Below are 25,739 nucleotides of genomic sequence, written 5' to 3' on the forward strand. Positions count from 1 at the left end.
TTACGTGTTGTTATATTTCATGTTGCAGAGGAGCAGAGGTTTCGGTTTCATCACGTTTGCAGACCCTGACACTGTAGAAAAAGTACTGAAAGTACCCATTCATACTCTAGATGGGAAGAAAATTGACCCAAAACACGCGACTCCAAAAAACAGGCCCAAGATCGGAAACCGTACGAAGAAGATTTTCGTGGGAGGAGTGAGTCAGGATACATCTTCAGATGAGGTAAAAGCATATTTCAGTCAATTTGGTAAAGTAGAAGAAACCGTTATGTTGATGGATCAACAGACAAAGCGGCATCGAGGCTTCGGTTTTGTTACTTTTGAAAATGAAGATGTAGTTGACAGAATTTGTGAAATCCATTTCCATACCATAAAGAATAAAAAAGTTGAGTGCAAAAAGGCTCAACCCAAAGAGGCTGTCCAACCCACTTTATTGTTAGGCAAAAGAATGCTAGTCAACCCGCTAGGCGTACGAGTGGCAACACCTGTAGCGAATGCTGGTTTGGTCGGTGTGACAGCTCAGGCTCAGGCAGCTGCAGCGGCTGCTGTAGCTGCTCAGAGTGTGGCTGCAAATTACAGCAAACTCCTCGGCTCGTATCCTAGTTTAGCAAGCTATCGTTATGCTCCATATCCTATTCCAACTTTACCCTCGACTCCCGCACCGGCTGTCCAGCAAGCATCGTCAGTCCCAACAAATGCTGGTGCTCAAGCGACATTACCCACGACCCCATATCAAGGTTATAATTTAGCCAATGTAGACATGACCAGTTTTCAAGGAGTCGACTGGAGTGCAATGTACGGAATGGGCATGTACGTCTAAAAGAGGCCCGAACCGTGGGGCAATTCTCTCTGTCAGCAATAGTGTTCTTTTTCCTCCCCTCACGTTTATTCAGTTCTTTTTTATTTTAAAAATATGATGTACATATTTCTCATTTAACTTTCATTGTTAGATGTAAACTGTTCTTGCCTTTTAAATTGTAAGTTTTTTCCAATTTTTGACATGAATTTATTACTCTTTGAGGGTCGACATTGCAGAATAATTTCGCCCAAATTTATTTTTCTGGGTAGTTCTACTCGTGGAGCAGAGTAGATACCAGTAAATATTTTATCTAAATCAGTATTTGTAGGAAGTGTCTTTCAGTGAGTCTAGAAGTAAAGAAAGAAAATATGAAGGTACTGGAAGAAAAGTTAATAGGTGGCAAGATAACTCTGCCCCAGAGTCAAGACTCTTCTTTTGAAATCAATTATTTTTGGCTCGAAGAATTCTGCCAACGTTTACAAAGAAGTAGAATGGAAGGGAAGTAATCCCTTTAAACATGTAAAAACGTTCGTCATTGGAATGATTCTGAGAACAATTTTTAGCCCATGCTAAAGAAGATTTTGCCAACTACCAGCCTCGTGCTTCCCCAAAAAAGCCATGAAATGGTTTCACCGGTTCTGTCAATATCATAATATGGAATTTTTTTATTTGTTTTTAAATTTTTTGTTAAATTTTCATGTACTCTAATTATCATTGAGAGCTGTCGCATCAAGAGCTGCTCTACCATATAACTGTTGCTCATTGATACTTTGGTCAAAATATTTATGTAATCAATTGAAAATTACTCTTTAAACTTTCTGAAAGCAATACTATTGCAATAATGACTTTTTTCTATCCCACTTGGATTTTTGAAAAAAGTTGTTCCCTCTCAACATAAATTGGTATTCCTAACTTCTTTTTTTTGTTCAATGTGTGTATCTTTCGTTTGACCCCTGTTTACAAATTTAACGAGGATCTTACTTCAAAATTGCTGTTTTTCTTTTTTTTTTAATATTTTTTTTACTTTCCAAACGTTATGTTGTTTTTTCTTGGTTTGGAATTGTCGAGAGAAATTAGCTCTGAATTCAAATTATTCTGAGCCTCAATTATCAAAACTTAACTATTTGAAAAATGAACAGTCCAGGCCTTTTAGTCCATAAAGTTGGGGACGCCTGGAAACTAACATGTCCATAAGTAATTTTGGATTTAATGATTTGTTTTCTTTTTATTGTACTTTACGTGCCATATCTGAGCAAAATAAGTACCATGAACTAAATTCTTGGAAGTGATGTAAATTTTTCCTAATATAATTAAACGAGTCTCCTTTTAATACTCTATGCCTGTGGTTTATCTTTTAATTTATGTTATTGCATTGGATCTCAGATTAGTTGTTCTATGATGTAAGTGTAAAACTCAACTCTTCCTCACTATTATCGTAAAAAATTTGTGTGTAAAAACTCACTACAGTCATCTCCCAATAGCTCAAATGTTAGTTTGAACAGAATTATAAGTCTAGCATTTTTCTTGCTTTATTATTTAATCGTTTTTTACTACTATAGTGAAATAAGCTGATGAGTACGCTGATTTCAATTTGCAAACCAGTCATCCACTCAAATGAAGCTGTACTCTATGAAACTTGTACACTCATGGGACTGTCATTTAAATTACAAGTCAAATTTCAGTAAGGATTCCTTCCTTTAATTCAAAGTTAACCATTTTCTTATCCACAGCCTGGTGGGTTGAGTTTTACTCTTTTTTTCATAGTTTAGTTACTCAATGACTTTGAGTTGAAATTTGTTATTTTTCAATTTTCGTCAACTTTTTTTACTCTTAGTATTTTTCCCTCTAGCAAGTAAGTTTCGAGTCTCAGATAGTCGAACAAATTACAAAGAACATGAATGAATGTTCGGTGACATCCTCGTACATGGATCTTTTAAATTTTTTTTCTAGTCACTCTTTTAATTTTAAAGTGAAATTTCCTTGCGTGATTAATTTTCTCTCTCAGTTTTTTATTTGACCTGATTTGTCATCTACCTTGAAGAATTAGTTTTGCCGTTTTAAATCAATGTAACAGAGGATGCGGACCTCATCTCTGTGCAAGATGCTTTTACCTCTTTAAAAATTTTTCTCAACAAGTTTTAAGTTTTCATGCGGCAAAATCCTATGACATACCTAGTATATAACGTGTATATATGGTATATTTGTACATTTTTTGTTGTAATTTTATGAGCGCCTCCTCAAGTCAAACCTCTCCTTCAGTTTTTTGTTTTGTTTTAATGCTGATGGTAATAAATATTTTTGTTTTTCTCATTCAAGCATCATTTGTTTCCATTGAGTAATATAGCTTCACATGATAAATTCAGGTATCTACGAAAGCCTCAATGCTAAGCGTTCTTAGTATCTTTGGAGTTGTCAGATCTCGAAATATGAGGATACAGAGAAAGAATATTTTGTATCCTATTTAGCGCCCCTGTTTTCCTGTTATTCTTCAAGCATTTTCAAGTGACTGGCATTTTATGCCACTTTTCTCCTCAAATCTCTATAATCTTGTCAAGGTTTTTTTATGCAGTAAAACAAAAATAAAAAACAAATAATGAAAGTAAATTTTTAAAACCTCAACATTCCAATTTATTTTTAAAATGATCATGTGTATTAGATGTAGCATAAAAATTAAAAAACTCGACTGCAACTCAAGCATGGATTCAAGGGAAAAGTTTCAATTGTGGACCAAGAGGAACAATTTTTAACTCAGCACTTTGCTAAATTTTTTTTCTCATTTATTCGTTAGATTTTTACCTTTATTTGTATAATAAAATTCTCTTTATCATTTATTTAATTATTTTTTTCAGTGGAGATAAATAAAGCGACTTTTTAATAGGTCTCCAACTATTCATTTATTTGATACAAATGACATCACCTCTACTCAAAAGCATACATTTCTGAACTGATCTTTTTAATTTCTTCTTCATAACATCTTGATAGAAATCAAGAACTTAGTTCTTTTTCTACTCCCTTGTCATCTGTGATGACTATTTTCACTCAAATGCTGAAGCGTGCATTCTTGAAGCAACTCCATCGCCAATTGACTTGTTTATCGCCTATTCAATTCCTATTCAAGGATTCATTTTTTTTTTTTTTTTTTTTTTTGTGATTTATTTTTATTTATTTATTCATTTATTATTGAACACAATACCATTAAACTATAAAAATAACTGAAAATAAATTTTATTTCCAGTTTTTTGTCCAGCATAGTCCTCTAGATCATCTTTGAATGATAAGATCTTAATCAAAAAACTACACACAGGCCTCATAAATACCCTCAGAAGTAATTTTCTGTAATTCAAATACCTATCAGCAAGATACCATTATGAAATTGATCAATTTTCTCTGGTACTTTTAGGGGTCCAGTTTGAAGGAAATACATTTTGAACACGCTTTGTAGGAGTGAGGTAATGGCCTGTAATTTGTTGTTCTATAGTTATTTTATCAACTCATGAAGTGCAGGACAATTTTTTTACAATCGTTCTGTAGAAACTTTAAAATTTAAAGAATTGAAAGTAGAGGCAGACTTTTAATTTTAAAGTCTCAAGAGCAAAATCAAAGTTTGAGTGAAAATCCTAGTAAAATGTAAAATGAAAAACATGTATTTAAAATCCCAGTGATTTTCCTTCAAATTTTACATCTCAAATTCCATATTATTCTGTTATTTCGTTGCATCACACACACACCTTTATATCACATTTGAATTCCCAGTTTCCTTCCTGAGTTTGCTTATGACCTTATACCAGTTCATTTGTTGATGTTATTTTTTAAACTTGTAATTAAAAAAGTGCATAATTTTATTTGCTCTCTTTGACAATACGTTTAAAGTTAAATTAAATAAGCAATAAGCTGATATTGGCTAACAATAACTCTACTTGTATATCATTATTTATTTGTAAAAACTATTTTTTAAGACTAATTATTTTGTACTTCAGTGTTCTCAAATCTTTACCTTCTTGAATTGAAAGTTTTAGCTTTCCAATTCAAGTTTTATGCTACTTATTTTCTTATCAGGTAGGTGTGCGAACATTTTAGTGTTTTGCTCATTACATTTCATTTCCTTTTTTATCCAACGTCTTTGATTTAGTTGCCATCTCAAAAATATCCTGTTCAGTCAATATATTGATTTCTTTTTGTTTTCTCTTGAAGACTATGGCATACCAACGAATTTATACTGTTGTTCTACAGGATACAGGATATTGGCATTGTTTCATCTCTTCTCCCTGACACAGTAGTTTTTTTACAGAGTCCCCCAACATCCACGTTAGAGAAACTAAAAAATGCCTGAAGAGTTGGAAATATTTTTGAACTGGATTAGTTACATATATTTTTTTTTAGTTGGGATTTTCATATTCCTTTGTAGGTGTTTAAATGATGAAAATGTAAGTGAAAGAACTCCCTCTATTTTTGTAACACTGTCGGTTCTGTACTTATTTTATTATCGAATTAAATGTTATGAAATAAATTGTTTATTGAAATCAAAAATCAAAAAAATATATATTTATGCATATGTATGTATATGTATTGATAAACCCACACATCACCTTCCTTTCCGCAATTATTTTAATGTATTCCATGTTCATGTATTTGCTCCATTATTGAGTTTTTTAATGTTACTTAAAAATTCGAGAGTATTAGTAGTACCAGTTTGTTTTGGAAAGCTCGAATTTCTTACCCTTATCAATATAGTTGCTCATTTTTCTCTTCACAATTTTACCTCCCCTCCCCTTAATTTGGCTCTTTTTAGAGTCATTTTCTCTCTTCTGTTTCAATAAAATTTAACGTAGATATTTACTTACTTTTCACAATAGCTGAGTGTTCACCATATTTCTTAATCTTTACTGTGTAAAATTTAAATCTAGATTACTTAGTCGGTGTTTGTAGTTAATTTGTGTGTGTAGCTGTAGTTTTAAACATCTTGACTACGTATGTACTTGCCAATGTACTTAAATTTCATCATTTGCACTGTAGACATGATTAATAGTTTCGTTTTAATCTTGGTCTATATATTTTTCTGCTCTTTTCTTAGTTCATTAGTTTTTCTTTTTTTCTAATTTGTTATTTTTTTTTCTCCTTTTAATATAATCAATTAAAACAGATAAATTAGAGTTATTATTCTTTATTCTTATTTTTTTACTGCATTTCACAAGCCTTACTTTATCCTTCTCATGAACTAAAAACCCACTCATATCAGTTCATTTAGTTCTTCACAGTTCCAACAATCATTATTCGTAGTGCCTAATTAGTATCCCTGCTCCGAGTTCAAATTGGAAGTATCTCAATGGTTTTCTTTCGCTAGTTAAAGGGCAAAACACAAGCTCTGATATTTGTGTAGAGTAGATTTTCTTCTTCTATGGAATACTCTTGGAAATTTTGTTAAATGTCTTTGAGCACATCTAAAAAAAGATAATAGATAACCTTTTTTTCTTCTTTTTTTCTGCCGTATCAAACTAATGGCAGGCAAGAATCTCATCGGCTATTACCTACTAGTTCATCAACATTTTTATGACTAACGTTCATAACCATGAGAAATGTTAATGAAGCGAGGGCTTCAACATAACTTTTCATAGTTTTTTTTTCTCTTGATTCAATCTCCTCATTTTTTGGTCAGTTGGCGTATATTAGCTTAATCAAGATCCACTGTGACAAGTAAAGCTAGGTTCGTTGCATACTTGCTTTGGACTCTAGTCTATTGCTTTATAATTTTATCCATCTAATTCTTGATCCATTTTATGGTGTATGTAGGTACTCAAGTAATTTGGTATTCCAGCTTTTTATCAATAATTAGTCATTCATCTGAATTAAAAAAGAATCTAGCAGTTACTCAATGTCTCAGTTGCCTTCCTCTTCTTGTCTTGAGCCTCGGTAGATGCACTTGAAATAATACCTACTAACCTTTCGTTATTTATCTCATTTTTGTTTATCCTGATTATGCTTTTAAAGTTCTTTAAGAAATAGCCCTTTAGGACTCTAGATCTGTAGACCAACCTGCTTTTCCCCTAAATAGCGTATTCCTTTGTCTTTTGATGAAAAGGGCCTCTTCAGTGGTGCTTACTTATTAGAGCAACGGGAAACTTAGATCAGAAGTCGGTGAGCAGGTTTGAAGGAAAAAATTCGCCAGTATTAATTCAAGCTTGGATGCTATTCACAACACTGGTATATTTTATCAATCAAACCAGTTTGCCCTATTTTTTTATTTTTTTTTTTCTCTCGAGTTTGTCGTAATGTAGCAAGTGCCCTCTATTTTGACTGTGGAACTTCTGAGTTCACAGACAAATTTTGAAAAATTCATTAAAATAAGCAATATTTAGATGCATAGGGTTTAGTATAAACAATTTTTCTACTTAAATCCGCCCCAGCTCGACTGAATCTGTAAAATTTAATTTGAATGTTCTGAAGTACGATGAAACTTTTCAATGGAGAAAGCAAAGATAGGCCTGCTACATGTAGTCGGGAAAGGCTGCAGTGAATTTTGTTGAATTTCCGTTGTACCATCTCTCTTTGCATTTCTCCTGAAGGATTTCATCAAATTAGCAACGTGGATGCATTGCTAGAATGGACTACATTTTGGATTTTACTACTTCAGTTTAACTGGGAAAGACTAAAAGTAGGTATGTCTTCCTTTCAACTTGCAAGTAGTTTAATTAGGTAAGGTCTCCCATTTGAATAAAACACAAGTAATAAAACCTGTTTTTATACTTGCTTTTATTAACAAAGAAGTATTTTTACAGTATTTCTCTTGTGTTCCTTATTAGTTCGATAAGTTTATGAAATCAAAATAATCTATATAGACACATTTAAAAACTGTTGGTTTCTTAACTTGCCTAGATAAATTTTAAAAATGATAATCAGTTGACCATTATACTTATTATTTTAAAAACAAAACTTATTATTCGTGGTGAGTGGGTATTTTACCCACTGCTATAATTTTTTTGCCTTTCTGCATCAATATCTGAACCTCATCAGAGACCAAAGGAACACTTGAAAGTAGAAAAAATTTGCAAATGTTTCCAAGTGATAAGATATTCTGTTTGCTATCCCTCACTCTTTTTTTTTTATTATATTAATGAGTGCAGCATGCCAGAATTTCACTGAACAAATTGCAAGTGATTTTAAAATTTTATCTAAAGGGAGGAAAGGATAACCTAACGAATACAGCAACTTTCAAATGCTTTTCCATTTCCTCTAGGACATATTGTGGTCTACTTTCTTGTAACGGTCAACCTTCAATCGATATGTTTGAAATGAAAACAAAGAAATATTTTACCTTCATCGCCTTTAATTTAAACATAGTTCAAATATCTATCCTCATGCAAAAATTAATCCAGACGAGAACATTCAGGCAGTAAATTTACTTACAAACCACGCAATCTAAATTTCTAAAAACGGAAAAAAAATAAGGAAAATTAAGTGAAATCCATTAGTTTTTAGATACCCAACTTAACACATCCTTAAATGTAGGTACTCATTTCTCCTAATTGTCGTAACAAAAGCATAGCTTAAGCTTTACCATCAAAATTTCATGAAATATCTCTTTCTAAGATATGGTTTTCTCAAAAGAGAGAATGAAAAGTTAAAGAAAAAAGTAGAAAGAAAGAAAAATGAAAAACATAAAACTTCATGTACAGTAAGTAGATTTTTACTCGACTTGACCTCCTTATTTTATCCGATGGCAAACCGACAAAAGGCATTTATTAAATTGAGGTACATCAATTGAACATTAGGATCTCCGATTTTAAGTAGTTGTAGCATTATTTCTTCTCTAGGGAGGAAACAAATACCCTCTTTTCTACTGTGAATACTCTGTAGGCGGTACAATTCACGTGAAATTTAAGTGTAGCTGTGAATTTATCCAGAGCGTTATTTGTGTAGTGCCTTACTCTGATAAATCATAAATCGGAGAAAAACTTTCAAGTAGTCAAAATATTTTTTGCCTGCATTTTAATTTTTTTCTCTTCATGTGCTTTGTGTAATACATACTGTGGATTCATTTATAGGTACTGTAGCAACGTAGAACTAACCATTTTTCTCTTCTCTGCTAACAATTTCATCCAGGTAAGTTTTTATAAAATTTATTTTGATCAATCATCCAAATCTACCACACTCTGTTTGTCTTTCTCTGTCTTCCCCCTCCGCTGCTACTTTCTCACTGGTTGCTATAAGGGTACCCTTTTCATTTGTATAGCGGTAGCAAATACTTTTTTCCAGCAAATAAATCTGTGTCAGATGATAAGAGCAAAACAACCGAACTAGTCCTCTTCTCCCCTGGCCGGGCTGTTAAGACGAAAATATTATCGATCACAGATACGTATATCATTAAAATGAAATCCCCAAGATAGACTTTTGAATTAACTCAGAATTTCCTCCAATCTTCCGCCTCTTATTACGAAAAATATTTACTTACTGTTTTTTTTTTCCTAAGAAAGGGATTTAACTCCAACGGTTTTTTTATATTCGGCACACTTGTACCAAAATTATTAATTACACATACAAAATCGACATGTTGATGATGAAACTTAAAATATATCGACCCAATAGCGTCGTTTCACATTTTCCGTTCACATTGAGGTTTTTTAAGAGAAAAATATCAGACATTCTTCATAATATTTTCGAAAAGGGTAAAAAAGGCTTTGTACATAAAATTTGTACTGTCAGTCGATAAGCGATTATCGTCCTTCAAAAAAATTGGACATAACTAAAAGTGTTCAACATTGCATTGTTTTTCCAGGTTCACCAGGCTTTGTACTCATCCGGATAACAGCTAACTTATGTTGAGTATTTTCAAATGTTAGCAGGGAGAACTGACTTTTTACCTGTCTAAATAACATTTCTGACATCAGGTTTCGTTAAGACTTATTGTTTACGTAATTGCATTTGTTACATGATTAAATTGTACTTGTTGATACTTAAGCTGTATATAAGTTTATGTAAATAGGAAAATAGGATGCATTTAAATCAAAAGGAACCATCTGCATTTTAACATTAGCCCTGTCTTGCATATATTATCATGGGTATCAGGGCGTTTGTCATATTGGAGATAGTTCCTTTTGATGGAAATACGTCGAATTTTTGTTTTTAGTAGGTACTAATTCAATTAAATCAGATTTTGTTTCAATATGTTAATTTCTTGTTGAGAAAATATTCGGTTTTCATTAGGTAAGTTCTGAATTTTCTTTTTTGTATATATTTATTTCTCTTTTTTTTCTTTTTAATTACTTTTAATTACTTAGTGCTCTGAGCATTTGTGAATCTCAAGTACCTACGTATTTAATACTTATTTAATTTGATACAAAACAGAAACTGACGCTTCCAAAAATCTAGTCATTGATAAATGTATATACTCTATATTATCAAAATAACAAATGTATTAACGTCCCCCTCTTAAAAAATAAACTTTTATACATCGTATGAAAAACATACATATTTAAACCTAGCTTTTTTATTTCGACAAAATTCCAAAATTTCCTAATTTACCGATATAGATCAATACCCAAGTACCTACGTTCTTTTCTCCCCTCTTTTTGTTGGTGAGAATCATCAATTTATCAAGATTTTGTAAAATGTGAATTGACTCTGTAGATCCATCAAAAATGTCTCAGATCAAATTACAAGCAATAGGCAATTACTTTAGTGTGCGCAATTAATTACACAGTCTTATACAATTGCACTGATCAGGAAGATGAAAAAAATTGCAAGAGACTTAAGGCCTCTCAAGTTAACTTAAGTTATTTTTGGCTCAACTACAGTTATTCTCATGTGAACTCAAAATTTGAAGTCCCCTCCCCCGACAGTTCAGATCTTGCACCCTTCAATCCCTGACTTTTTCCACAGTTGAAGGAGTGCCCTAGAAAAATTAATCTCAGGTCAAATTACGAGGTAAGGCGAGCAGTTCAGACGTAGCTCAAAGTGAATTAATTTCTCGAATTTTTCGTCAGAGGATTTGAAATATGGATGCTACGCCGGCGCAAATGGATAGACCATAACGGAGACTTCGTTTAAAAAACAACGTTGATTTTTACTCTGTTTATCTTAAACTGCGTTTTCATTTTTCATTCGGTAACGTAGGTATCTCATTTTTGACCATTTACAGTATGTACCATTGAGGCAGTACATAAATGAATCATAATTGCAGGTTGAAGAATCAAAGGTGTACATCAAGAACAAACTTCAGGTCATCGTAAACAGAGGAGAATAGGAGTCAAACCGAACGTCAGACCGTGGCGGCGCCTGACTCAAGCGGGGATACCACTATTCGTGCTCCTGTGCGGATTGTAGTATAACCGATCGTTTGAAGGCGAACTAAAATGTGTAGCTCTCAATAAATTGACAGCATGATGCTTTTTGCTTCGATCCCGTTGTGTCTTTCCATTCATGATTGTCCACATCGAGGTTAATTTTGGAACCTCAAGGCACTTAAATTGAATTCCAGCATGGCTAACAAATTCAGAAAATGCGACGCTAAAAATCTCAGCCCGTGTTTCATATTTTTCAGAAGAGAGCTGACCAAAAATTTTCTGCAAGTTGTTTTCACTCACTTTTAAGTATTCAAAAAAAATGCAAGGAGATATCAATAGCCAAAGTTCAAAACCACGTATCCTGCCGTGCTGAAGAAGAACGCCGTAAGAACATTCGATAGTTGCCAAATCGCCCCAGATAAAACATGGATTTTTTAGAAAAGTTGTGCGTATTTTTCCATGATATTTTCAGACATTTTAGACAAAATTGCGAACAAAATTGTCTGGAAAAATTAAAGAAAAACATTCAAAACTTTCCCAGTAAATTAGGTCTTTATTGAAGGAAATGTGGCAACGTCTGAAGGTTCATTCGGCGTTCTTCCTTAGCACGGCAGTATTTGCGATAGGTACTCAATTTCAATCTGATTTTAAAACTTCCGTGGTTTTGCTACGCTGTGGCTGTGCGCGGCAAATTCTGAGAAGCTTCAAGAAATGGTGCGTTGATTTGTTCTCTCCCTCCCCCCCCCCCCCCCCCCAAATAATAAAACCAGAGTGGAGATTTTTAAACACCGCGAATAAATTACGTGGGAGTTTCACCGTCAAAATGGTTTGTTTCCCTCTAAGAGTAAAAAAAATTACGAGGGCTTTAAAACGTGGCAATTAAATAGGTAGGCGTGTTTTAAGGACCTGAACGAAACGTCGACCCGGGAGGGTTTTAAAATAACGGAAGAAAGAGATCTGTTTTCGGAATTATTTGGACGCATTTATGCTAAAAGGAACTATGTGCATAGGATTTGCGTGCAAAATAGTTCCTTTTAGCATAAACGCGTCCATTTAAAAGGCAAGGGCCCGATTTCAAAGGCTCTTTGAGAGTGGCGTAAAATCCGTCTGAAATCTCACTTTACATCCGTGCCGCAATGCATCACTAGCTGCTTTATTCTGCCGTACTGAGGAAAAACACCGTATGAGCCTTCAGATGTTGCCATATTTCCTTCAATAAAAGTCCTGCAGTTTACCGGGAAAACTCGTTTTTTTTCTCTCAAATTTTTCGGACAATAGAGAATTTGCAGGTGTCTGAAATTTGATGGATTTCGCATTTAAGTGGAAACTACTGAGTGAACTGAACACGAGGATGCCCTTGGTTCGTGAATTGAACAATTATTGGAGAAGACATGACAAAACGATCTAATCTGCTAAAATACATGTGTTTAAATGGGAAATGCCACCATATGACGTCACTAGGCGGTGCATTTTCTCAATTTTAAATCTATTTTTATGCTATTTCAAATAGTATAACTGTTTCCCATATCAGAAAAAAGACAATATTTTACACGTATTATTTTTTAGACATTTATTTTTTTTCAGAAAAAAATTATAAAAAATACTGTGAAATCAGCTTTTTAGCACTCGCAGATAAAGCAGAAAAAAATTCGCATGCAAATTCTCCATTTCGTTCGCGATTAAATCCAAAATATTTGAAACCCCCTAGAGAAACTGTGAAAAAATTTCTTCACAAATACATTCCTCATTCGAGGAAATTTGGCAACTCTCGGATTTTTATACGAGGTTTTTCCTTATGACGGCAGTGCTCCTGTTTGCTCTCAGTGAGGATTTTACCAGTGGCGTGGCGTGAATTGCGATATATCGATTATTCTGCCATTTAAACCTGTATTAAAGAATCGATTATTAAGGTGTTCGCTGCGAACACCTGTTTATCGATCCTTTTCCATAGGTTTAAACGGCATAGCAATCGATATATCGCAAAGCACGCCACGCCACTGGATTTTACCTACTTCGGCCGGGATTCGGGATCGGGGACCGGCAATACGGGTTTAAACGTTCGCCCGCCAGAATGCGTGGGCGGCATCTAGCTCTAATCAATAAACGCTGCGTGTATCGTCATTCCGCTTCCTTCAGCGTGCTTACTCTATCCCCCGTCCTGATCAGCTGTGCAACTAAAAGCAGCTCGGGTCATGGAAGATTTCGAGACTGGTTTTATTACTCAAGTAGCATATTTCAGCGAAAAAAATGCGGTATTTTTTAAAGGAGAATTTGAATGAAAATTTTTATTGCTTTATCTGAAAGTGCTTAAAGAGCTGATTTCACAGTAATTTTTTATAATTTTTTTCTGATATGAGAAATACTATAAAAACAGATTTTAAAGTGAGAAGGTGCACCGCCTAGTGACGTCATATGGTGGCATTTCCCATTTAAACACATGTATTTTATCGGATTAGATCATTCTGTCATATCCTCTCTAATAATTTTTCAATTCATGAACTAAGGGTATTCTCGTGTTTAGTTCACTCGGTAGTTTCCACTTAAACTCAAAATTCATCAAATTTCAGACACCTGCAAATTCTCTATTGATTTTATATTTTGCAAAACCAAGTATTTTGGCCCTGGTAAAAATTGGCGATAAGAGCTGCGTTTCAAAATACCATAGGAATTCTTATAGCCGGCTAAAGACGGCTACAGAAAATCATATAGCAGGCTGTAGAATGCGGAGAAAATTATACGGCCGGGCTATACGAAGCGATAAAAAATTATGCAGCCGGGCCATAGTTCCTATCGCCGGGCTTTACACTTTATCGCCTGGCTGTTGCTTTTTCGCCATCGATTATAAAAGGCTATAAGAAATTGTGTAGGAATTCGTGTGCTTTGGAAATCATTAAGTTTGATACGGAACCACCTTAATATTTACAAAACACACATTATATTTTCCTTTAATACATATTTTTTTTCATCAATTAAAATGAGAATAATCCATACAGGATGTGCAAACATTTCAAAATCATGAGTTGAATAACGCTGACTCCGCCAGATTAAATATTAGATAGCCTAACACAAAGCGGAGCGGCGACGCACTGGCGCCTACAAACCTAACAGGGATACTTCACGCATTGCGCAACGCGTGAAGTATCCCTGTTAGGTTTGAAGGCGCCAATGCGTGTTTCGCGCTGGCTGCCCACCTGCCACGGCGCTTGAAGCAACTATTTCACACCAGAGGTATTGCACAGTATCATACGAAACTGAAGGCGCTCTAATACATTAGTAATGGCAGGCATCCATCAAAAGTACGGAGCTTCCTCGCAAAATAAATCAAGATACTACGGCCCAAAAAGAGAGCAGTATTCCAAAAACTAAGTCCTAGCATCCGTAATTAGTAACGTTTAGCATACACTTTATCGCCTGACTGTTGCTTAATCGCCATCGGCTATAAAAGGCTATAAGAAATTGTGTAGCCGGCTATAGAAGCTATTGGAAATCTTACAGCCGGCTGTAGGTCTATGGTATTTTGGAACACAGATTCTACTGCCAATTTTTACCAGGGGGTCTGAGCGTCTCTGAAGGTAACGCAGATGGAGAGACGCAAACGAACTTGACTGAATTTCGCAATTAGAAACTAAAATTTCTGGCTCATCCTTAAAAAAAGGATGTATGTAGGGAAACTGATAGTACATACGTTATTTCTAAATTGACCCAGAAATTGTAGTTCCTAATTTCAAAATGAGGTTCAAGACAGCACTAAGCGAATCAGGAGACTAACTGTTCAGATTCTTTCATGAAAGAAACCTTTCTAATATCGGTATACCCAGCGTTAATTCAGAGTGTCCGATTAAAATTTGACTGACGTCAAACTTTCTCGTCCAACAAAATCAGCCTGCATGGTTGAAACACGAGGGGGATCTGTGAAGACCTGCAATTAATCATTGAAGTTGGTAGACAAAGCGATAGACAAATAAGACACAGGGGAAATTGAGCATTCCTATTGCCGGAGGCAGGTGATTGCAGTGAACAAAGTGGGATATGTGAAAGACTGACTAACGGCAACCATCGAGAGGTCCTGTAACGAAGTTGCATTTTTCAATCGGAAAATCGCGATATTTATTAAATTGTGATTTTGTTACGATTTTTTGGCGATACGATCCGTAGGATCATTCACATCCAAGCGATTATTCTCGATCTTGTGGCAACTTTATCTTTATAAAATCGCGCTCGACAAAATCGAACGTTTATCTCAATTTATCACGATTTTTGGTTTGATAATATGGATCGTATTCGATACATCAAGCAAGTGAGATCTCATCGATGTCGATTGGTTCAACATGTGAGCACAGCCTCATAGAAGTCAATTGAGTACCTATAATTTTCAAGGACAACGAGTGTTTTTTTATTCTTATCGAGTACCAAATGGCAATAAAAAGTGAAATTTTTAGGAATTTTCCCAATTTCAGCATTTCTAACTTGAATCCTAAAATTTTGTTCGAGGTTTTGGTCTATTGTTTTGAGCTGAACGATACATCGAACCACTATCAGACACGATGCGTTGCGGTAAATCGCCGTTGATGGAATCGCGATTCTATTGCAAATTCATGGGATGAGATCGCAATTCATCCCAAGTTTGTATGGGATAATATTAAAATAGATCAACGTCTATAAAATCGAGGTACATTCTGTGATCAAATCGCAACTTATCACAATCACTGCTACTTGGGTAGTTAGTCCATTATTTTCTCCCTTAGTCCATGGCAACTACCCGCGCGTCTCTACCAACAGGATCGCTGCATTTCCCCTTCATCTTTGTCTATAGCTTTGACTATCAATTTCAATAATCAGCCCTCAGGTAAAACTCATCGAGGGCGGGTCGTCTTTGAAAGCAAGATGGAAGAGGAGATAACAGAAGAGGGCAAAAAAGCGCGATAGGAGGAGGGGCTGGGCTAGTGGAATTAGTCGATAAACGAGAAGATCTGATGAATAAGAGAGATCATTAGATCAAGGGTGTGGCTCCGACACCACCCATGGATGTTAGGCACACGCAGCCCCAGTTGACAGTTTCGTGGGGTAGGAATTTGGCGGCCATGGAAAAGCGAGAGCTTTGCGCCACCATGCCACAACACCGCTTTTCCGGATGAAGTGTCCGTGTCGTTGTCGCTCTTCGTGGTGGCGACGACGGCCAAGTCTCAGCATGGCTGCCAGATTGTGATGAAATGTCCATGTTTCACACTAAGTCATGGGGAGAAGTGTTCATTTGTCAGTACAACCCGGCAGCCATGGCAGCAGCATGGGGTCTCGTTTCGTCTCGTCCTTTCCGTGGCCATAGGGTCGTAATCTATGTCGTCCCCATTGGCGGACCCAGCAATTTGGCAACACCAAAGAATTATACTCGGAATTCGCAAAAATTGTCTAGTATTTTAAGATGATATTTTCAAGGCTTCCTCAAGTACTCCTCAATCGCGATGTGAACCATAATGGACACGAAGGAAATCATTTGTTTAACCCTTAAATGCCCAGCGGACCAATTGTTGAAATTGATAGACAAAGTGATGGACAAGGACGACATAGTGAGTATTGAGCGATCCCATTGGTTGGAATGGGTGATTCTTATAGACTAAGGGAGAAAATTATGGACTAACTATCGGGTCACTCGAGGGTTGCCGATAGTTAGTCTATTCCCTACGTCCTTTGTCCATTGCAACAACCCGCTTCCTCTAATAGGATCCCTTCATATCCTTTTTGTCTTCCTTGTCTATCGCTTTGTCTATCAATTTCAACAATCAGCCCCCAGGCACAGGCTGGATAACATTAACCGCGAGGCTTGCTAAAAATACGTGCTTCGCGGATTTTAGGAGGCCGGTACATAGGTACGAGCTTCAGATACCTCCCAATAAAAGAATCAGACATCAAATTGAAAAAAATAAAATAAAACTGTCGATTGTCAACACGTCCGAAGATAGGAGAAACGCAATCGAGACTCCTTTTCAAACTTTTTTCCCGAATCTGAGCGACACTTCTTCTTTGGCAGCACAGACCGGAACATTCCACGTTCACACGTCGCGCCATCGCCCGCGCCTTCAATTTTGCAGATGCAACACGGACGTCCATCAAGCATGAATAGTTGTATCTCTGCGCCGTCATCAACGCGCGTCCTTTTCCTTGCTCTATTTCCATGATATGTCTGCCGTGCGAAGGAAGAGCGCCGTACGAGCCAAGTTTTTTCCGATAAAAATCGAAATTACTGGGAAAATTGTGAATATTATTTTCCAAAATTTTCAGACAATTTTGTACGTAATTTAATCTTAAACATCCAATGTCAAAGACAAATATGCATGAATGTCGTTAAAAGTACATGTTTTATGGAGGGTATTTTGGCAACTCTCGACGTTCATACGACGTTCTTCCTTAGCACGGCAGTATGGGCGACGTCTGGTGTAGTCAGAGACGAGAGACGCTCCATTGGTATCTTGGCAATGGTATGGAAGCTTTTACTTTCAACTTCAGCTTTGGGACTCCAACATTCAACAATTGACTTACCTTCAAGGTGGATGTTGAGCAACGTGCTGGACATATCGTTTAGCAAACATACCGAAGTTTCGTAAACTCTTTCGGCTTACTACGCCATCCGCAGCTCATTATCCACCTAGCAGGTATAATGACTGCCGCTCCCTTACATTTGTCCAAAGTTTTGAATTCCTGAAAGTAAAAGTTTCCACCTGTCACCAAGAAGCCAGTGGAGTAGGGTGTGCCTTATTTTTGAGTTTTCCGAAAATCAAGTTGGTCAACCCCTAAAAAGTTTCTATGTGGTCTCTAAATGAACCCCCTAAAAGGAAAAAATTTTAAAAAAATTTTAACCCGTGCCTCAAAGGGCCTAAAGGGCCTAAACCCAAAATTCAAAAATTTTGGCAAGCGACACATCAATTCTGAAGGAAAATGGCAAGTTACGGCCCTTTTAGGGCAGAAATTTCGTCCGTTTTGCCGTATCTTGAAGCGTAAGGTCACAAACGGCCCAATGACGACGTGAGGCTATGGGCTGGCGGGGCGCGCCGCGGCCGGCCCGCCGCTGAGCGTGCGCGCGCGGCAGGGTTGCGCATCGCCGCTTTACACCGGCGTAGAGGAACGAACGGTGGAGTGGGAGGGGGATATCCGGTGGAAAAGCATCCACATTTTCTATCCATAATGAAAATGCATTATACTTTTTCAATATAGGTGAGGAAATATGAGCCATACAAGGAAGTGATGAAAAGAGTGACAAATACATATATAGTTTGTACGGTTAAGAGTGTAAGTGGGGAAAATTTGCCGTAACTACAGAACAGCCCTGAAAATCTCGGGGAAATAAAAGCTGCTATTGATGAGAGGTTTAATTAAGGACTAATTAAAAAGATAGGTGCGATGTTGTCGAATCGTAAGCCCTTTACGCGATCAAAAGCGATTAGTGTAAATTTAATTGGAAAAGTTTAAGAAAAATTTGATGAAAGAAAATTGCCCCAAATTCGGGAAGTGCTTAAAGTGTTTTTCTATCATGTGAAGTGTTCGTACATGAATGTCAATGGCAGTAATTCCAATATGGAATGAAAAATGTAGAATCCCTGTGATACATAGTGTCTATGTTTACCCTCCTTTTCATTAGTGCATTTAACGTGACATCAATTAGAAAGTTTAATTCGAGAGGTTCAATATGGCTTACCCTCTTACATTTTCTGGTACTGAACCCCCCCCCCCCCCCCCGCCACAGTTACTTGCTATAATCAAAAATGTAATATTAGTTTCTCGAAAAAATATGATTTAACTTGGGGTTTGAACCCCACTCTTTATAACCGTGGGCAATGCCCTTGACCACTCGGCTACTGGGGAAGATTTGAGTAAACGAGGCTAATGTGTCATTTAGCCCCGTGGGTGAGGCCAGGCAATCAACATCAGCTGTAAGTTGGCGAAGCCAGATTGAACCGATTGAATAAAACTTTCTAATTGATGCATCAAACCTTCAGTGATTTCATATGAAATGAAAAAACTTATTTTCTTCCGTTTGGCGGGACTCATAAGCGAGCGTGAATTTTTCCTGTCGAGAAACTCTCTCCTGGGCGCGAGCTTTCTTCTTGTCTGCTCTCTTCACCTCTGCTGCAAGGATAGTATCCTTCACTGTGGATATTATGCATTCTCATTCAGGTTTTTGCTGAAGAATTAAAAATGCTTCATCCTCTTCATTTTCCATGATATCTAGAGTATTGCATAAAGCAATGTCGAATAACACGTCGATTTTTGCCGTAAAATCAGTCTCCAAATTCTCTTGAACCAGCGATCGACGGCTAGCATTTATTGATACGCGCCTCCACTCCTCATAAAAATGTAAACATTTTTAAAAACATGGACACTATGTATCACAGGGATTCTACATTTTTCATTCCATATTGGAATTACAAGATCAGAGGTTTTCGACGCACCGCCATTGACATTAATGTGCGAAAACTTCACATAATAGAAAAACACTTTAAGCACTTCCCGAATTTGGGGCAATTTTCTTTCATCAAATTTTTCTTAAACTTTTCCAATTAAATTTACACTAATCGCTTTTGATCGCGTAAAGGGCTTACGATTCGACAACATCGCACCTATCTTTTTAATTAGTCCTTAATTAAACCTCTCATCAATAGCAGCTTTTATTTCCCCGAGATTTTCAGGGCTGTTCTGTAGTTACGGCAAATTTTCCCCACTTACACTCTTAACCGTACAAACTATATATGTATTTGTCACTCTTTTCATCACTTCCTTGTATGGCTCATATTTCCTCACCTATATTGAAAAAGTATAATGCATTTTCATTATGGATAGAAAATGTGGATGCTTTTCCACCGGATATCCCCCTCCCACTCCACCGTTCGTTCCTCTACGCCGGTGTAAAGCGGCGATGCGCAACCCTGCCGCGCGCGCACGCTCAGCGGCGGGCCGGCCGCGGCGCGCCCCGCCAGCCCATAGCCTCACGTCGTCATTGGGCCGTTTGTGACCTTACGCTTCAAGATACGGCAAAACGGACGAAATTTCTGCCCTAAAAGGGCCGTAACTTGCCATTTTCCTTCAGAATTGATGTGTCGCTTGCCAAAATTTTTGAATTTTGGGTTTAGGCCCTTTAGGCCCTTTGAGGCACGGGTTAAAATTTTTTTAAAATTTTTTCCTTTTAGGGGGTTCATTTAGAGACCACATATGTTCCACCTGTCACTAAGAAGCCAGTGGAGACTGGAGGGTCTCTTATCTCGGATCCTATTTTGAGGAAAGCCCCATAGGGGTCAGCGCCCCCCCCCCCCCCCCCCAGCCGTAAGCACCGACCTTCCCTTCGACCTTTTAAAATCAATGTTTATTTCGCAAGACCGGATTGAGGACCCAAACGGAAAGCTGAGCCGTGACTTATAATATGATTTTTTCAGTTCAATAGGGCAGTCTGAGAGGTTGAAAGAGGTTGAAGGGTAATCGTTCGAATTTATTTCAAATGAAGCCGGTTATCAGCAAGTTTTTAGCAAATTGTCGGTTTCCGTAGTCTGTTTTCCCCACAACCATATATCCGAGATGAAACTCCCAAACCACGGATCTCCTTTGCGGCGTTTAAAAATCTCCGCTCCTATTTCATTTTTTTAAAAATGAAATAAATTGAACTAAAATGATAAAATGACTTAAATTTGGACCGCGTTTAACAGAAAGAAACCAAGCCACATCAGCTATTGCCAAATTTAATCGGGTAATTTAATTTTACGAGAGAAAGTCTGTGTGGATTTCTTGAAAATTTAAAGAATTAGCTGGTACTATGTAGAAATTCACCAAAATTGCACGAAAATCTGCACAACCGTTTCATGAAAAAAAAAAAATGCCGAATTAAGTTGGCAACAGCTGAGTGGCTGGTCCTTCTGTTAAACGCGGTCATTAATGTGCTTAAAAATCTTACACACACAGTTTTTACTGATGAAATTTCAATTTCAAATTTCAAATTTTTAATGATATTCAATCTGTATACATTTTTTTAAGGGGGGAGAATGTAAAAACTTTACAACACTGTATAGTTTTTCAGTTGCCCAGTGATTCTCCCTGCTGTTCTGTGTATGCTGTTAAAATATATAAAAAGTTACTGCGATCCAGTTTGGTTTCCTCTGGTATTTGAGATTGTTTATTTACTGATTAGTTTAGCCATTGAAAATAGCTCCAGAGCAAATTAACACCATGGAGTTTTTCAGCATTTGCTTCGCACAGAGAAGATAATCAGGGAAGTTTTCGTGAGTCGACGTCGAGCAGCTCTCCATTTAAAAAATGAAGTACGTCAGCGGGCTGATTATTGAATTTATAGACAAAGCGATAGACAAAGAGGACAAAAGACATTTAAAGCGATCCTGTTGGTGGAAGCGACTGGTTGCGATGGACAAAAAAGGTAAATGATAGACTAGTTAACGGCAACCCTCGAGAGCTCCAACGGTTATAGTCCATCATTTCCCCCTTAGTATATAACAACCACCAGTTTCTATTAATAGGATTGCTCCATACTTTCTATTCTTCTTTGTCTATGTCTTTGTCTATCAATTTCAATAATCAGCCCGCAGGAAGTCTGCAACGTCGCAAATGAGATACGTGGTTTTGGAGTTTCACCGTCGCCGTGCACTGAAAAAAAATTCTCGGCGTTTTTACCAAGGTCCGTTGGTACCTTTACCATCTCACTTTTTTTTACCAATTATTGGTAATTTTACCAAGTCAGGCTAGTAAGCTTACCTAAAAACCGGTATTTTTACTGTTTTTTTTTTCAGGTAAAAATACCACTTTTATTGGTAATCAATTCCCGGTAACTTTGCCATTTTATCTCGGTAATTCTACCACAGTCGATAAAAAATATTGGCGTTTTTACCAAGGTCTAGTAAAATTACCGAGAAATTTCAATAATTTTACCGAGATTTCTCGGTAAAATTACCAATTCCATAAATGGTAATTTTACCAAGAAAAAACTGGGATCAAAATAGAATCCCGAATTCTTGGTAATTTTACCCTTTTCTTAGTAAATACACTGAGATTTTTTTTTCAGTGTGTAATTTCTTTGAGTAGGAAACCCCTCAGAGATGCCTCGGTAGGAAGTGCCTTTTGCCGCTGTCTCCTCCTGACTCCTAAATCCGGTCCTGTTGCACAGTACTCGCTGTGAATTATTACAAGTACTTACAGAGTTATTGGGCGTAATGTCGGACAGTATGCGCGTCCAAATGTGTCACGAGGGCGCCTCCCCGGAAAACTGCGTATCCAGCGCCTACCGCCATTAAAAACTCCTCCATCACAAGACTGTATCATTCTGGAACAAGCAGCAGACGAAATTTTAGAATAGAGTCAAGGGAGGTTAGACTAGGCACTACAAGAGGGTGAGACGTCGAAAGGAGCATAAGTGGTGCCAGAGACAAGAGACCCTCCACTGCGGGCCGATTATTGAAATTGATAGACAAAGCTATGGACAAAGATGACAAAAGGGTTATGGAGGGAACCTATTGGTGGAAGTTGGTAGTTGCAATGGACAAAGGCAGTAGGCAATAGACTAACTAACGGCAACCCACGAGGAACCCGACAGTTAGTCCATCATTGTCCCCCTTAGTCTATAAGAATCATGCATTTCGACCAATAGGATCGCTCCATACCCCTATGTCTTCTTTGTCGATAGTTTTGTCTATCAATTTCAATAATCAGCCCGCTGGCCTCTCGGCGGCAGGTGGAAGCTTTTACTTTCGGGGATTCAACAATTCCTTATGGACTTCAACAATTCCTTAATTTCCTTATGACAGTCCCTTGGTCCTTCATTATGAGGGAGCAACAGTCATCACTCTTATTTCGGCTGTTGACCTACCTACATGATGGATGATCAGCCTCGGGTGACGTCATGAGCCAATCATGTTTCCCCATTGACGTATAATACAATCTAGACCGCGCATTAGGAAATTTCGGCGAGACTAGGCTCCCTTCAAGCGAGACGATAGGCAACCCAGCAACACCCAGCAAGTGTACCGGCGATATATACCGAGACAATGGTGGAAATGCCAGTCTTGCCAGTGCCTTTGCCTGATACGGGTACACTTAGCTCGTATATCTGGCGGTATCAACTAGGCTGAAGGCGCGTCTTTACCCTGATTACCCCGCTAGCTGTCTTACCTCCCCCGCCTAAAGTCGGGCCTAGTGCGCGGTCTAGATTATACGTCAATGAGTTTCCCAAACTTCGGCTTGTTTGCAAAACGAAACTGCCAACACGTTGTTAAACATCAACCATGTAGGTAAGTCAACAGTAGAATGCTGAAGTCCCGAAAGTAAAAGCTTCCACCATTGCCAAGATACTAATGGAGTTATTCCTGAAATTGTCCTAAAAACTCATTTTTGCACTGATCGCTCCTTCGGTAATACGGCAGAACGGTCCGTAAGCTTCTCTCTAATGTAAAACATCGCATCGTTCGCCCAACGGCTTAAAGTAGAGCGCCCGCGGTGGCACCTGTTGGTTCTGTGAAGTAAGATCACCTGCGCGCCTTCATTTTCCGCGACGCAACACGGTCATCCACCAAGTTCGAATAGTTGCATCGCAGGTTCTGCAATTATCGCGGCGCGCCCGACCGTGCATAGGTTGAGGAGCCCCGCTACTATCTCTCATCACGCACCGATTACGGTGTACCCCCCCCCCCCCCCCCCCCCAAAGAAGAGACATTGTTAATGAACGATCCTTCGCTAACCGGACGCATTTTGTACTCTGCCTAAAAGAGTATCACAACGCCAAAACGCTAATTTTGCAGGAAACACAAAAAACTGATTATCGATTTCTAGATCTCTCCACCCGGCTTGAGTTATTGCAGATACTGCCGTGCTAAGGAAGAACGCCGTGTGAACATTCGAGAGTTGCCAAATTTCCTTAGATAAAACGTTTATTTTTAAGGAAAGTTATGGATGTTCTTCCCTTAAATGTTCTGGAACCTTAGGTGAAATTGTGAAAAAAATTATCTGAAAAATTGGAAGGAACATATTCTTAAGTTTACCTGGAAATTTGTCCATTATCAAAGGAAATTTTGCAACGCCTGAGGGTTCATACGGTGTTTTTCATAAGCACGGCAGGACAGACGAGGAGTGCGTTTGCTATCAACAGTATTTGAAATAAGTTGGAAAAAAACTTATTTTCTTTTGGGAAACTGGCGCTTGTGATTCTGCACTCTGGGAAAGGTCGTCAAAACGCTGGGGCACCTGCTGTCTCTGTGAGATAAGATCGCCTGCGCGCCTTCATTTTTTGCGATGCATCATGGACATCCACCAATTTCGAATGGTGGCATCACAGGATTCGCAGGTGCTACAGTTCGTTTGATGAAATTTTCCGCTCGGACTTAGAGATCCATTCCTCAGAACTTCATTCGTGTGTATGTATAGTAAAATGTACCTGGCTGTTATGTATCAATGTGCCTCGAGTTGCTTACAGCTTTCAAGTCATTTCTATCTCCCCCATTTGAAGCTGTGGTAAAGAATCGATTATTAAAGTGTTCGTTGCGAACACCCGCTTATCGATCCTTTACCATAGATTTGAATAACCTAGATCAATCGATATATCGCAAATTACGCTATTCCACTGTTATTTTCCTCTTCTTTTGTCGCTTGTATTTGGAAACTGAGGAAACGGTAAGACACACAGCGATTTCCAGCTCATGGAACCAACATTTTCCTCCGGAGAAACCAAACTTTGAAGAAACCGTACTGAGACTCATATTTGCTTCCGGAGACATGGATTATCTGGATTACATTTGGATTAAATTTTGCAATAAGGTACTGATGTCTCTGGCTCTTCCATAAAAGCACCTTCTTGCATAGGGAAACCCATGGCGTATATGTTGTTCCTAAAATGAGCCAGGAATAATGGTTCCTTATTGCAAAATGTGGTCTATTTTGCATTAGGGAATCACTATCTCTGGCTCTTCCAAAAAAGCATCATTCTGCTTGGGGGAAACCAATGACACATAATATGCTGTTTCTAAAATGAGCCAGAAATAATGGTTCCTCATTGCAAAATGTGGTCCATCTGAACCTGAGTTCAATTTCTTTGACGGAAAAATTCGGTCACCAAATGGTACGGTTTGTTTCAAACATGAACAGTAGGTATTCCAAAAGCGGCCTGCCTACACTCGCAAGTGAAATCGATCGGATAAGAACTTGAAAGAATCCAACTTACTGATGCCGGTCCGTCGTTTCTCTGAGGAAAGAACGTAAAAACATTTCAATGCTGCCAAATTTCCCCTCGCAAATTACATTTTCAGTCGGAGAATCTGAGGCATTTCTGAATGAAAGTTTCACCGATTTTTCCTCTGATCTCATGCAAAAATCAGAAAAATTTCGGACAAAAATTGCACTGGTACATTTTTGAAAAAAAATTGAATTGTTTCAGTCAATTTCGCAACCTTGGAATGTAGTTACGTTCCTTCATCCTGGTAACGACGAATTGGACTGCATTTTGCAATTTGGAGCTATTAATTCCGGCTCTTCTGGATAAACACTTATGTACATAGGGAAACTAATGGCACTTACGTTGTTTTTATACCGGGCTAGAATTTACAGTTCCAAATTGCAAAATGTAGTCCAATTGTGGGTTTGATACAGCAAACGTACATTTGGACTTCATTTTGCAATAAGGAACTACTATT

At 37.5% G+C, this 25,739-nt stretch overlaps 1 protein-coding gene and 1 long non-coding RNA gene across 3 annotated transcripts in view; one reads left to right on the forward strand and one right to left on the reverse strand.

Moving 5' to 3' along the window:
• Positions 1-5,355, forward strand: part of LOC109032863 (uncharacterized) — a 45,893-nt gene extending 40,538 nt beyond the window's left edge. For both annotated transcript variants that reach the window (XM_072296636.1, XM_019045185.2), the window contains exon 3: positions 29-5,355. In XM_072296636.1, the coding sequence (XP_072152737.1) occupies positions 29-820 (792 nt within the window). In that variant the 3' untranslated portion in view covers positions 821-5,355. The remainder of the gene's footprint in view (positions 1-28) is intronic.
• LOC109032864 (uncharacterized) overlaps positions 1-25,739 on the reverse strand; it is a 33,262-nt gene that overhangs the window by 5,446 nt on the left and 2,077 nt on the right. The window contains exon 2 of the long non-coding RNA XR_002008965.2: positions 22,259-22,384. This is a non-coding gene — a long non-coding RNA (uncharacterized lncRNA). The remainder of the gene's footprint in view (positions 1-22,258; positions 22,385-25,739) is intronic.

Source organism: Bemisia tabaci, chromosome 2, assembly GCF_918797505.1.
Source record: "Bemisia tabaci chromosome 2, PGI_BMITA_v3".
In the NCBI taxonomy this organism is placed as follows: Eukaryota; Metazoa; Arthropoda; class Insecta; order Hemiptera; family Aleyrodidae; genus Bemisia; species Bemisia tabaci.